This window comes from Halichoerus grypus, chromosome 6, assembly GCF_964656455.1.
Source record: "Halichoerus grypus chromosome 6, mHalGry1.hap1.1, whole genome shotgun sequence".
Taxonomy (NCBI): domain Eukaryota; kingdom Metazoa; phylum Chordata; class Mammalia; order Carnivora; family Phocidae; genus Halichoerus; species Halichoerus grypus.
The window spans coordinates 83,183,034-83,196,596 of record NC_135717.1 but is presented as its reverse complement, the minus strand read 5'-3'; the positions used below and the strand labels follow the sequence as shown (position 1 = coordinate 83,196,596).

The following is a 13,563-nucleotide window of genomic DNA, read 5'->3' as shown; positions in this document are numbered from 1 at the left end:
ACAGTTCTCTGGGCTTGCCATAGTGGAAACAAGCAGGGCTCACTCCCTGCCCCGCCCAGAAGCTTGGCATCCAAGCCTTCCTGCAAAGCTCTGAACCAGACTGCAAACACCGTAACCTCACCTCTTTTCCTGAAGTCTGAGGACAGCAACCAGTTTACACCACTAGATAACTGCTCAGTTTAGAAATCCTCAAAGAACCACCAGGTTTGCAAGAACAGTATTTATAGGATAAACAAATAGCAAACGTACAGCCTTGCTTCCCCAAGCCCCCGCAGTCTTGGTGCAAGAAGGTCCCCTCCGAGCAGTGAGCTGACAGCGGGGTCGAGGGATGGCCACAGTCTCTGTCCCAGAACGAGGTGCTACTGTCAGATTACCCCCCAGACTTCTTCAAAGGCTGTGGTGAGTTTTGCACAGGTGAGGGCTGCAGAGAGGGGGTAGTTGCTGATGGACACCATCTTCTCTGTATACTCCACACTGACCTAAAAGAGAGAAGGAGTTCTGTCAGCTGGCTGTCACTCTCTAACAGGTGAAGCCCTTCTTTGGGGCAGGAAAAACACGGCTGAGCTAGTATTTCACAGAGCTACTTAATACCGAATTTGTACAAAGGATAAGAAGGTCCTGACTTTTCCACTGTCACAAATACATGCCAGCGGGCTTCAAAATATACAGCCTGGGGCAGGACATGGTCTTGCAGCTTTGTTCTCACCTGCTATTGCCCAAGGTCATCAAAAAATGCCAGGTATTCTTAGAATTCTAAGCCTCGGCTCTACAGAGAACCCAGGAGTTGAGCCCAGACCTTACCTGGCCATGGGCAAAGGCCCCCACCACAAAAACAATAGGGTCACTGCTGGGCACCAACTCTCGTACATCGCTGACGAATGGGATGGAAAAAGATGTGCCAATCTTCATACATCCAACCGGGAAGTGATCTGACACTGGATTCTTAATTACCTAAAGAAAGAATGCGGTGGGGGGAATCAGCCCCAGAAACAATCTCAGAACCCTACCTCCAACCAGTGGGTGCCAATACGTCACCTTCAAGAGCTTTTGGGGGCCATCAGCTGCTCGAACACTGAGTTTGTGTAAAAGCTGAACTGGGGGGGAGGGGAGAGAAAGTTCAGAGCTTGGTGGTGACACCATTTCTTCTGCCCAGAAATCTAACCAGAAAAACCCACAGTTAAGGTGGGCTCCATGTGTCCTTTAAATCCACACTGCGGTGCTAAAATGTTCCGAACGAGCAGCTGACTAGCTGGATGACAGTGAGTTCCCTCTCCCTTTTTCACTCAGCCAGGAACCCATGCGGGTCTTACCCACGCACCTGGGAAGATAGTGAAGAGCCCTTTTTCTGGTATCAAACATGTTCCCCACTCCCCCCACTTAAAAAGTTCACATTTCATTTATCCCATGTCCTCTTCCTCCCTTCTTCACTACTGCCGAGTTCATTCTGAACTTTAAGTCCTAAAGATCTCACCCATGAGGCCACAAAAGCGGTCAAAGGTTCTGGGAATTCGAGTCTGGGGGTTTACTTCAATCAGCACATTCTTCTGTGTGTGGATATAAACCTGTAGCAAGCCAGCTCGGTTCAGGGGACTGTCCATCAGCATCAGTAAACTCTGAGGGAGGCAGAAACCAAGGCACAGTTCAGACTGAAGAGAAGCAGCATGCAGCTGCCTGATCTTCTGCCCAAAGGCTCAGGGGGTTGCAAGCTCTGTCCCTGGAGTTACCTGGTGAGCTATGTCTGGTCTCACTTCCCCAGGGTCCCGTCCATTCTTCAACAACACAGACTTGTGCTTGTCACAGTTGAGTAGCTCATATGTCTTCCCTACCTAAAGAACAGGGAACATGACAGAGAGCAAGATAACCTTCCTTTACCTAGACTAGTGGTTCTCAAAGTGTGGTCCCCAAATCAGCATCATCTTAATCATCATCTGGAAACTTGTTAGACAGTCAGATTCTCAGGTCTGCTCCAGATCTTCTGAATCAGAAACCCTGGGGATGGGACCCATCAAGCTCTTCAGAGGCTACTCTGTGGCCACTGACCCTTTCGCCCCTCCCACCATAACTGATCTTAGAGAGAAAACGAAAGGACACAGCCTGTGATATCACATGATCTAAACTTCTGCACGACAAAGGAAACCAACAAAACAAAAAGGCAACCTTGTGAATGGGAAAAGGTATTTGCAAATGATCTGTCTGATAAGGGGTTAATATCCAAAATATATAAAGAGCTTACATAACTCAGCACCAAAAAACCAAACAATGGTTAAAAAATAGGCAGAGGACCTAAGGAGACATTTTTCCAAGGAAGACCTACAGATGGCCAACAGACACATGAAAAGATGCTCAACATCACTCATCAGGGAAATGCAAATCAAAACCACAATGAGATACCACCTCACCAGCCAGAATGGCTAGTATCAAAGATAAGAACTAAATGTTGGCGAGGATGTGGAGAAAAGGGAACCGTAGTGCACTGTTGGTGGGAATGTAAACTGGTGCAGCCACTGTGGAAAACAGTATGGAGGTTCCTCAAAAAATTAAAAATATAAATACCATACAATCCAGTACTTCTACTACCCATATTTACCCAAAGAAAACGAAAATACTAATTTGAAAAGATCTATGCAGCCCTGTATGTTTATTACAGCGTTGTATTTACAATAGCCAAGATTTAGAAGCAACCCAAGTGTCCCTTGATAGATGAATGGATAAAGAAGATGTATATTGAGGGGCACCTGAGTGGCTCAGTCAAGCATCCAACTCTTGATTTTGGCTCAAGTCATAATCTCCCTCTTTCTCTCCTTCCCTCCCAATGGGTGCATGCGCACTCTCTCTTTAAAAAAAAAAAAAAAAAAAAAAGGTATATTGAACAGTGGTTGTATATGAAACTGCTTTGTAAACTGTAGGTTCCTCAAGTATTAAGCACAAAGCCAGAAATAATCCTGGAATAACAGGGGCATGACTGAGCAAGGGATATTATCCTGGCAACTCTGTATACTAGAAAAGTCACCAGCTAGAAGTGTGATACTAAAAATCTGGCCTGATACATCTATAGCAGCTAAAAAAAAAATTGCAATTTGGAGTCATAAGGAGCATTAAAATGGTCAGTAAAAAGTCTTAAAAACATGCCATTAAATATAAATACCGGATTTGAAAGGCTATGTTTCTGTGTATCAATAGAACATTTGTATGTCTGGCAACTTGAGATGGATAACTCCACAAAATTAGGGGAAAGAGGTATGTAGATTTTGAAACTAACTAATTGAAATGACAAAAATGTCAGAGTAAGCACAGGAAAAGAACAAAGGACCAAGAAACACCACCTCCATGGGACACTCTTCGATATCGAAGAAAAAGAACTTCTTGAATAGAACAATCTAGTTTCTACCCATTAGTTATAACTAGGAGTTTTGTTTTTTTAATGAAATAGAGATGAAAACAGAGTACTTTACATATAGTCATGGTAGGTAATGGTTTATGAAACTTTTGGTATTTTATAGTTGCCTGTGTGTACTTGCTCACAATGTAATTTTTTTTATTGTGGTTTGTGGTTAATAAGCTTGAAAACCACTAACTAGAATAATCAGAGAATGAATACTGTATGTATTCATTTTCTGTAACAGGTATTGGAGATACTAAGAATTTTTAAAACCTTATTGCCTGCCCTCATGGGGAAGCCTTCTAGTGGAAGAGACAAACGGTAAACAACCACATGAAACCACAACCAAATTTTGATGAACATTATGAAAGAAAAGTGAACCATCTGGTTCATTAAAGGATTATAACAGGAAGTCCTGATTTATACCAGGAAGGGAGTCACTTCTATAAGGAAATAATACTTAAACTGATAACTGAAGATTGAGCAGCAATAATAAAACTCAGTAATTTTTAAGTAAATGAACATTAAGTAGGAATTAATGAAGCAAAGAGCTGAGTAAAGGGAGCTTCCATTAGAAAACATTATGTGTAATGGCCTTAAGATATCAGAGAACTTAGTGCTTCCAAAGAGCTTAACGAAGCGCCAATGAGTCTGGAGTATAAGGAATAAATGGGCGAGAGCAGGCTCAGTGAGGCTGTCAGAACAATACCAGCACAAGGCAGGGAAAAGAAAACAGGACAGATTTCAGCTAGCTATGAATTCAGTCACCCCTAGAGCACCATTAATGACAATTTGACCCAAACTCTTCCAGCATGCTCTAAGAATTTTAATTTGACCATGACCTTTTCAACTTCTTTTTTTTAATAGACTGTATGAGTGAGGCGCACGAGGGGCTGGGACAGAGGGAGAGAGAATCTTAAGCAGGCTCCATGCTCAGCGTAGAGCCAGACGCGGGGCTCAATTTCATGACCCTGAGATCATGACCTAAGCCAAAATCAAGAGTCAGATGCTTAACCAACTGGTGCCCCCTTTTCAACTTCTTAATAAAGAACCTAGAATCAATAAGAATAGTAGTAATTCCAAATGACAGACATTATTCTAAAGTCTTTACTGATATTACCTCCTTTTATCCCCTCAACAACCCAGTAAGGTAAGTACTATCATCCCCATGGAACACGTGAAGACACAAAGTGGTTACATGACATTCAGAATTAATAGGCTGGAAACACAGCAAGCAATTAAGTGAGGGATGAATATCAGATCCTATAGTTAAGTTAGAAATATCAATTACCTAAGAAAAATGAAAAAGGGGGTGCTTTCTAGACTGCAAGCTTAGTATAGTAACTGGTTGAGGAAGTAAAGATGGAAAAGAGTCACAGCATACATTACTATCAAAATAATACTTTCAAAGCACTTTCAAAGTATTAACCCCCACTTTACAAACTGCGGACTTGTTTTCTCAATCAAAATCACACACTTTAAATAAGTATAAAAACCAAGATTAAAACCCAAGTATGAAAAAAAAAAAAACCCAAGTATGACTTATAAACCAGGGCTATTTCTTCTGGGCCTACTCATTGGACAGTCAGTTTAGGCCTAAAGGGTAAGAGAAACAAGAAAGAGAATGAGAACACTGCAGTTTTAAAATAGGGAATTGCTGGATTTATTCAGGAAAACAGCCGAATGATGGTTAAAAAAAAAAAAAGATTTAAAAATATTAAAGGATAATCTGATCCAGTGTTTCGAAGTGGATAGTAATATAAAAGAGGGTGACAACAGAGACATGTTAACGAAATAAAACACAGAAGTCCTGACAAAAGGCTTGGGCAAACTGAGCTGCAGTAACTACCTTTCTCCTTTGCTCAAGAACTTATCTTAGGATATGGGATGACCGATGGACAAATCTCCCCTCCCCTCCTCTCCCCCTTAGATGACTTTATCACAGAATCCTAGTAAATCAACTGGCAGCCACAACCGGACAGCTGCAATAGGATTCAAGAAGGACAGAAGAAAACGACTGATGCCAAGACAGGATGTTAAACCAAGAGACAATCACCTAGGCCACTCTTCCTCCAAAAGGATGTTTCACCTCTCTCTGCCTCCCCAGCCACTTTGAGCCTCTCACCCTCACCCCTCGGGGTCCCATCCTGTCAATCTACTATTTCTCCACTTCCTCGTCCCAAACTACCTTGACTGTCTCCAGACTGGCCCCTTCCAGCACCACAATGAGCCTTCGCCCTCCGATCTTGTTTCCCGCCCCGAGTCGGGGCCGCTTGGGAGCCACAGCATCCCAGTCCTCTCCCTGCTCCCCACCGCGCCGTTCACGAGGTTGGAATCCGCCACTGGGCGCAGCCATCTTGCCACTGGACCGGAAATTGCGCTAAGGTCCTTAAATTAAACCCGCCCTACCCCAAATCTCAAGCTTCTTTCCGGCTGCCATTTTGAAAGTGGGCACTTGGAAAGGGCAATGGCTAGCAGTCTCGCGCTAGTGAAGCCTCTCTGGAAGGGCGAGTTCCAGAAAGGGGCGGGAACTTCCGAATGCGTATTTCCTGTGCGCGAAGTTCGCGTCCGCTGTGGGCGCCGGGGAGGGTTTAGAAGGGAGCGCACTTCCGGTGCCCTTTCTCCCGCGAGGACCGCGGGCCCCGGACCCTCGTGTGAAGGGTGCGATCTCTGAACTGGAGTGGGGTTGAGGTGGGCCGGCACCCGCTTCTGACCTCTGGTGCCGCCGGCCTCAGGATCGGACATGGCCCAGAACTTGAAGGACTTAGCGGGACGGCTGCCCTCCGGGCCCCGGGGCATGGGCACGGCGCTGAAGCTGCTGCTGGGGGCCGGCGCCGTGGCGTACGGCGTCCGCGAATCCGTGTTCACTGGTGAGCAACCTCTGCCCGCTCTCCGGACTCCTCCCATCCCCCCAGATCCCCTGCCCGGTCCCGCCGCAGCCCTGCGCACACCCACCCCGTCTCCCCGCCCCACCAGAGGCTAGTACATACTCTCAGCAGCGTTTTGGCCTGATCCCCACCCCTCTCCCCACAGTGGAAGGCGGGCACAGAGCCATTTTCTTTAATCGGATCGGTGGCGTGCAGCAGGACACCATACTGGCCGAAGGCCTTCACTTCAGGTAATGGCGGGCAGAGCGGACTGACCCTGACCCTTCACCCTTGAAAGCCAACCCACCAGTGGCTGCAGTAGGACTTCAAAGGACTCAGCGCTGCCCTTTACTTCTCCTGGACATTGGGTGCTGCCCCAAACCCCTGCAGCACATAAACTGTTCTCCAGAGGGAGAAGAGAATTTCTCTTTGTCCATGGTCGTTGAGAGGTGGAGCAGGCCAAGAAACACGTGGGGAGGAAAAACCAGGCGAAACTAGTGAAACTGCAGTCTCCTAATACCTGTCCATGTTCCCTCCCCTGCAGGATACCCTGGTTCCAGTACCCCATCATCTATGACATTCGGGCCAGACCCCGAAAAATTTCCTCCCCCACAGGCTCCAAAGGTAGGTCTGGGCACTTGGTAGTCCCTGGCAGGTGGCTACATAAAGTAAGCAAAGGAGCCTGGCAGGAGATCCTAGGGGAAGAGGATAGCGTCACATTTCTTGGACCTTGGTTTCCAAATCTGCAGAAGAGCTATAATAAAAGTATCTGCTTCTGAGGTTAAAGCAGTATATTCTGGACATTCTGTGTGTTCACCCGTATCTATCTAAACGGTCCCTCCCCGTTAATGTAAATTCAGTGAGAGTACTGTTTGTCCTTTGTCTTATTCACTAACTAGATCAAAGCCTTTTTGTAAAGCCTTGTTCTCTTTTAACTGCTTGATTAATTCTATCCACTAGTGTCCCCTCTCCTGGGGAAACTTGGCCCCACTTTTCACTGGAGCACCTGTTCCTTGCCAAACCATACATAGAAGCCGTCTTTGAGATTCTCCAGACTCCTTTCTCACACACACACACACACACACACAGAGGCATGTACACACTTGTTCAGGTAGCTCACATGTAATGTACTGTCTTGTACTGTATTTAGTGCAAGTGGCTTAACATCCCCTGAATCGTAGGCCCTGGTAATAAAGGATTCATAAAACGCGATCCTTGTTCTCAAGTCCATACAGTCTAGTAAAGAAGGCGGGTGATTATGATGCAGCATGAGAGAGCCTACAGTAGAGGTTGAACACAGTACAGAAGCAAAACAAGAGGTCAGCTCTACTGGTGGAGAGCTGGCAGGTCGACAAGACCTTACAGCAGCAGAGGCCACATTTGGCCTGTCACCCTGCACAGCACCGCACCAGGTGTAGAGAGCAGCATGTGGAGGAGAAAATGCTTGGGGAAAGGTGCTTGGCTAAAAGGCCAGATGAGGCCCCTGGGGCCTTGTCCAGCCACTGCTGACCTCACTCTCAGACCTGCAGATGGTGAACATCTCCCTGCGAGTGCTGTCTCGACCCAATGCCATGGAGCTTCCCAGCATGTATCAGCGTCTAGGGCTAGACTACGAGGAGCGAGTGCTGCCGTCCATTGTCAACGAGGTGCTGAAGAGTGTGGTGGCCAAGTTCAATGCCTCACAGCTGATCACCCAGCGGGCCCAGGTCTGACCTGTCACCATCTACATGGCTTCCCAACTTCCCTCCTAGGCCTGGAGCAGTGGGTATGAGGAAGGGCAGCTTGTTAGAAAAGGGTCATGACCCTAGATCCCTTTTCACCTCAAAGCTGTACTAATGGCCACTGTGGGAAATGGGTGGAGACCGGTGCTCAAGAGCTCTGAGCAGTAAGAAGCATGAGAGAAAACACTAGCAAGGTCTAGAGGTACATATTGTGCTGGGGAGAGCAGGAGATGAGGGGTCACTGTGACCTGCTGGGAAGATTGGACTAAGTCCTTGCCAGCTCAGATGTTCTAGCTGCGGAACCAAGGAAGAGTTGTTTTCTGCCATTTTCTGGTGATCTGGTATTCAGACGATCCCAGCAAAACTCCTCCCTTCCAGTTCTCCAGTCCCTTCAATCTGCCTCTCCCTGACCCTCCCTGTCAAGGTATCCTTGTTGATCCGGCGGGAGCTGACAGAGAGAGCCAAGGACTTCAGCCTTATTCTGGATGATGTGGCCATCACAGAGCTCAGCTTTAGCCGAGAATACACAGCTGCTGTGGAAGCCAAACAAGTGGGTGAGTTACAAGAGGACTAGGGCCAGGGTTTCTGAGAATGCAGGAGGCAGAATGGGGTCCCTGACATCTCACATCTGTGACCTCCTGACTCTCTCCCACCACAGCTCAGCAGGAGGCCCAGCGGGCCCAGTTTTTGGTGGAAAAAGCAAAGCAGGAACAGCGGCAGAAGATTGTGCAGGCTGAGGGTGAGGCTGAGGCCGCCAAAATGATATCCTTCTGCTAGGAGAGGTCTCTGCCCAGCCCCTGGAGCACTTTGCTTCCCCCTTCTCCCTCCTGGGCCGGCTGATGACACTAAGGCGAATGCGACTCCGTGCTCTCTGGTCCTTGGCTCCCTGGGGGTGGAGGTTTTGAATGGGATCTGAAATCTTCGTGGGGTGCCCAAGGCCTGGCTCCTCACTGTAAGGCAGATCCATAGCACCACTGGCCTTGCCTCTAGTTCTGCTGCCTCCAGTTCCTGGCAGTTGCCTGCAGGGGGGCCCACAGTGGGGGGCCAAAGTGGGACTGGGCACGAGCTGTCTGAGCGCAACCTTGGATCTGACAGCCCAGAGAAGGGCTGCAGTGGTAAGGATGGGGCCAGGGGTTGCGACCGGACCTTGCGTGAACCCTTAACCCCAACCTGCTCACCTTGGAGAAGCCCTGAGCAAGAACCCTGGCTATATCAAACTGCGCAAGATCCGGGCAGCCCAGAACATCTCCAAGACGGTGAGTCTGGGAGCCCAGCATTCCCCGCAAGGCGGCCATGAGTCTGGAATTGTTTTAAGTGAAAACATGTTGAAGTGAGGGGATTAGAATCTTGTTTGTAGCGGTTTCTACTCAAACTGTCTCCTCCAACATGCTTCCTCCATCAAACATGATTTCTGTGGGCTCCCTGACCTTTTCATGCCTCTGTCACGGTGCTAATACATCACAGTTGCTTGCTGCTCTGGGCCTTTGTCTGAGTGCAGAAACCATGCCTTCGCTCTTTGCCAGAGGCCTGTTCCTAACCCAGTGTATTCCATCAGTGGTTACAGAATTGCAAGGTCAGGGTCCAGATGTGAATACTAGCATCTGTTGTTTATTTCTGGCCCTGTAGATTGCCACATCACAGAACCGTATCTATCTCACTGCTGACAACCTCGTCCTGAACCTACAGGATGAAAGTTTCACCCGGTAAGACACACGACCTACACAGCGGGGTGGGTGTCACAGAGAGCATGGGACTTGAGTCTGGTTGCTTGAAAGACACCGTTTGTCTGAACCAAAGTTAGAATCGTGGGTGGTTGACGGCCCCTAACTTGACTCTCCTAAGATTGGTTTTGTGGGATCAAATAGGATTATTCGTGTAAAAAGCACTCGAGCTGTGAGGTTTGGTCCTAACTGAGAAGCAGTGAAAGATGATACTCTGTACTCGTACTCGGAAGCCTTAAAATTGCTGCTCGAGGGCATGGAAGGATGCTAGAAAGGACAGAGGAGAAATGGTCGTGGCCAAGGGAACCAGCCTCTTCTCAGAGCAAGATTCCTGGCTTCCAACCATTTGTCTTTTTCTCTTGGGAGCGAAGGCAGGTTTAGAGCAGGTGGGGCCTGACACTGTCAAATGACCTGTGCATTTCTCTTCTCTTTCTGTGCTTCCGCTTCATCCGGTGACCCGGTATCCACAGAGGCAGGTAAGTTGGTGACGCGTCCTTGTTTCTCTGGGGTCTTGCAGCTCATCTCCCAGTACCTGCCTCTTTCCCCACTGCCTCCCCATTCTCACCTCATGACACACGCCCCCTCACTCGGGGAGGAGGGAGTGGCCTGAGTTCTCCTGCCTCTCACATTTATGTTCTCTAATAGTGCCATCCGTCTGTCCCATTTCCACAGTGACAGCCTCATCAAGGCTAAGAAATGAGCCTGGTGACCGGGAACTCCACTCCCAGAGAAGAAGTGGATCTGTTCCTCCCCTGGTTTTTGAGGAGCCAGCTTGGGGTCCAGCGCACCCCCATCCCACCCCCAGTATCATGTGATGGTCCCTCCCGCATCTGTCCTCCCAGCCCTTCTTGGATGAACAAAGCCTGACAAGTTTTCTGGGGAATGATTTTGCTCCTCCCTGTGTTGGCCAGAGGTGTTGGGACAGTGTGATTTCGGAGTGATTGCCTACAGTGTTGGTTCCTCCCTCCAGGTCGGGAGGCGATAACCACCATCCCAGGAATTCTCAATAAATTTTTATTACTTAAACTCAAGTCTTTTTGCGTCACGTGTTTGAGCCGGGTGAGGGGAGGCACGCATGCGCAGGTTCAGGTCACGCACTCCTGGGCCTTTCTTCGTATCTGCCAGCAGGGGGCGCAAAGATTCTGACCAGGGCTGTTGAGGAGGAGTTGCGGGCCCGGGCCCGGCTGCTCACCGTGGAAGCCCAGCTGAGTCAAATCCAAAAGAGGACCCAAGCTGGGAGCAACAGGTCCTCGGATACTGCGGCCCAGCTGCACTTTTCACTCCACCCTCCACTTCTACCACATCACCAACGTTTATTCACCAACATTTCCTTTTTTAAGGCTGGAGCAGCTGTGGCTTTGCTGACCTAGACCAAAAAAATCTGATGACCCCACCACGAGCTGCTTCCTTGGTAACAAGGCTCCATGTAGCTGTGGGGGAAACTATTTGCGCCTGTCGAGGGACTTTGTGTTCAGAAGCCCAGCGGATCAAGTTCCTTGCCGGGGGCTACCCACACTCAAATTTCTCAGTCGCCAGATGTGAGAAGCCAAGCCGTTTGTGGAACAGGGTTTTACCTACGGAGGTAGGCTCTTCACGCCAGCACCCCTGGGTCCCCAACAGAGCAGGTGCCCGTCTTCAGTCCCTACACGGCCGCCTCACATCCTTCCCAAGACAGCCCTCGGCAACTCAAGCAGCAGAGAAATGAAGCCACTGCTTGTGCCCCAATCACACCACAGCCCCTATGTCCCCATCCCTTGTCTTTATGGGGAGACAAGGAACATTGGGAACCATTAGCACTGGAGGCAAAAGTAAGTACAGGAATTACAGAATACATGATAGGGGAGGAGAGGAGTCTTACAGGGTTAGGGACTGGGCTTCGTCTTCCAGTTCTCAGATTGTTGGAGAAAAGTAGATTAACACCCCCTGCTCCGCAGGTAAGTGTCATAAAAGGGACAGGGAGATGGGGCAGGTACGGCTTCCCACTCCTCAAGAGCTAGGAGCCTACGATGAAATCGACAATCAGACAAAAGACAGGCCAAGTGACCCGAACCAGTCCACCACGAGGTCCTATGCACACTTTCCTTCTTTGGCCTTCCCAAGGCGGGAAGGGAATGGAGGTACCTGGCGAACGAGTGTGTTTCCAAATCCTGCGGTGGCTCTCAGGGCAGCCATTTTGTCTCCTCCCCGTTGTTCCCCTTTTCTAGTGATGTACCCCCCCTCACCCAGCGGGGTAAAGGTCAGAGGTGGTTCATCAGGAGGCCTCCACGGTCTTCGGGGCTCCCTGAAGGTCGCTGCCGAGGGAGCCGGCCCGGGGGCCATCTTTACCAGACAGTGTTAGGAGCTTCACGATTAGACCATCCAACACTGCACTGGAAGATGGACCCAGAGCCGGCGGACGCGCAGCTCCAGGCTGGAGCTGACCAGCTGCTACCGGGACCCTGGCCGCCGGCCAGGCGAGGTCTCCTGAGAGTATGTGAGCCACTCCCAAGCTCACGGTTAGCTGTGGGTTCTGGACCCACCGGATGACAAATCACACGGGGGTGGGGGAGGGGCTCGGGGCCATTGTGTCCCTTCAGTGGGCAGCCAGCCAACCGAGAGCCACCTCTTCTGCAGCACCCTTCGCTCAAGATGAAGGGGCTTCCACGGTGTGCGGGGAGGTTCGGCAGAGTGACGGCAGCCTGCGGGAGGGGGCCGGGGGGCCTGAGGCGATAGATGTCGCTGACACAGGGACAGGGGCCTCCATCATTACCCGGCAGTATTAGAGACTCCCAACCAGCACCCAAACACTGCTGGGTAAGACGGGGGCCCCCACCCAGCCTGCCCACCTCCGGCCCAGGCTCCCTGTGGAGAGGCTGCAGAAGCCTGGCTCCCATCCCCCCACCCCCCCACCCCCAGTCCCTGGGGACACTTCCGGGTGAGCCCCGTAGCCCGCCACCAGCCCCACCCTGAGCTGCGGAGCCACCGAGACCCAGGCAGGTCTTCCGCAGCCCCCTGCCCACCTGTTCTCAGCCTCGGAGCCCCTGCCCCCCGCCGCCCCCCCAACACCAATTCATCGGCCCTCAGCCCCACTCTGTGGCCCCTGACTAGGCCCCAGAATCCCCCTCCCAGTGGCCTTTACCTGTCCCCGGGCCGCCTGCCCCCCCCAGAGTGAGTGCCGAGGAGAGGAAGGGGAGTCAGGGTCCAGGACTCAAAGGCCCAGAGCCCGCCTGCCCCCGGCCTCCACTCTTCCTCCTTCCTTCTCCGCCCGCCTGCCAGCGCAGGCTCCTCACCTGGGCCCCGCCCGCCGCCCCTGCGCACAGGTGTGTCCTCCTGCCATAGGCTGCCCCCCCACTGCCTTAACCCCTTCCCTCCCAGGGCCCGCCGTAGGCACCTCCTCTGAGGCCTGGCCACCTCGCTAGGCCTCCCATCCCTTCCTACAGGTCCCTTCTCACCGGCCCGCCTCCTTTGGCCCCCTGGGCCTACACTCGGAGCCTGGGGTCCAGCGGGAAAAGAGAGGGGCTGCCTTTGGGCCCCTTTGCCTGCCTCCCTGGCCTGGCCCAACAGCTACTCCTGCCCTGGCCGGCCCCTTCCTCTGAGGCCTCCTACCCTGCCCATGGCCAGAGAGCCCTGAGGTCAGCGAGGGGTCAGCTCGGCAGGGACTGGGCTGTGCCCCCAGCCTGTGCTGGGCAACCCTGCGTGTTGAAGGGCAGGCAGGGCCCGGCGGGGTACCTCCCTTGTCCTCAGCCCTAGTGTTGGGGAGCCCACCCCACCAGGAGGCCAGCACGGACCCTACCCATTAAAGGGCTGAGCCGCTCTCCAGCAGCCCTCGCAGTGGTCTGGTGGGGAGAAACGGCCACCTGCTGGGGGGGGCGGGGGGACCATGCACCCGCAGGGCA

At 51.1% G+C, this 13,563-nt stretch overlaps 3 protein-coding genes and 1 non-coding gene across 4 annotated transcripts in view; 3 read left to right on the top strand and 1 right to left on the bottom strand.

The window, feature by feature from the left end:
- LPCAT3 (lysophosphatidylcholine acyltransferase 3) overlaps positions 1-681 on the top strand; it is a 38,909-nt gene extending 38,228 nt beyond the window's left edge. The window contains exon 13 of the mRNA XM_078075549.1: positions 1-681. The gene's annotated coding sequence lies outside the window, so the exon portion shown is untranslated.
- EMG1 (EMG1 N1-specific pseudouridine methyltransferase) lies at positions 206-5,777 on the bottom strand. The gene is made up of 6 exons (XM_036069345.2): positions 5,568-5,777; positions 1,725-1,826; positions 1,472-1,613; positions 1,036-1,094; positions 802-951; positions 206-479 (listed from the first exon to the last, which is right to left on the bottom strand). Exons 1-6 carry the CDS (start codon positions 5,733-5,735, stop codon positions 366-368), a joined length of 735 nt encoding a protein of 244 aa, XP_035925238.1. The 5' UTR covers positions 5,736-5,777; the 3' UTR covers positions 206-365.
- Positions 5,778-5,951: 174 nt separating this feature from the next.
- On the top strand, positions 5,952-10,719 carry PHB2 (prohibitin 2). The gene is made up of 8 exons (XM_078075550.1): positions 5,952-6,249; positions 6,413-6,497; positions 6,791-6,870; positions 7,768-7,952; positions 8,392-8,521; positions 8,626-8,729; positions 9,146-9,223; positions 9,594-10,719. The coding sequence occupies exons 1-8, from the start codon at positions 6,123-6,125 to the stop codon at positions 9,672-9,674; spliced, it is 870 nt and encodes a 289-aa protein (XP_077931676.1). The 5' UTR covers positions 5,952-6,122; the 3' UTR covers positions 9,675-10,719.
- Positions 8,800-9,061, top strand: LOC118521042 (small nucleolar RNA U89). Its single transcript, XR_004909941.2, has one exon. It is a non-coding gene; the product is annotated as a small nucleolar RNA U89 (small nucleolar RNA).
- Positions 10,720-13,563: the final 2,844 nt, after the last annotated feature.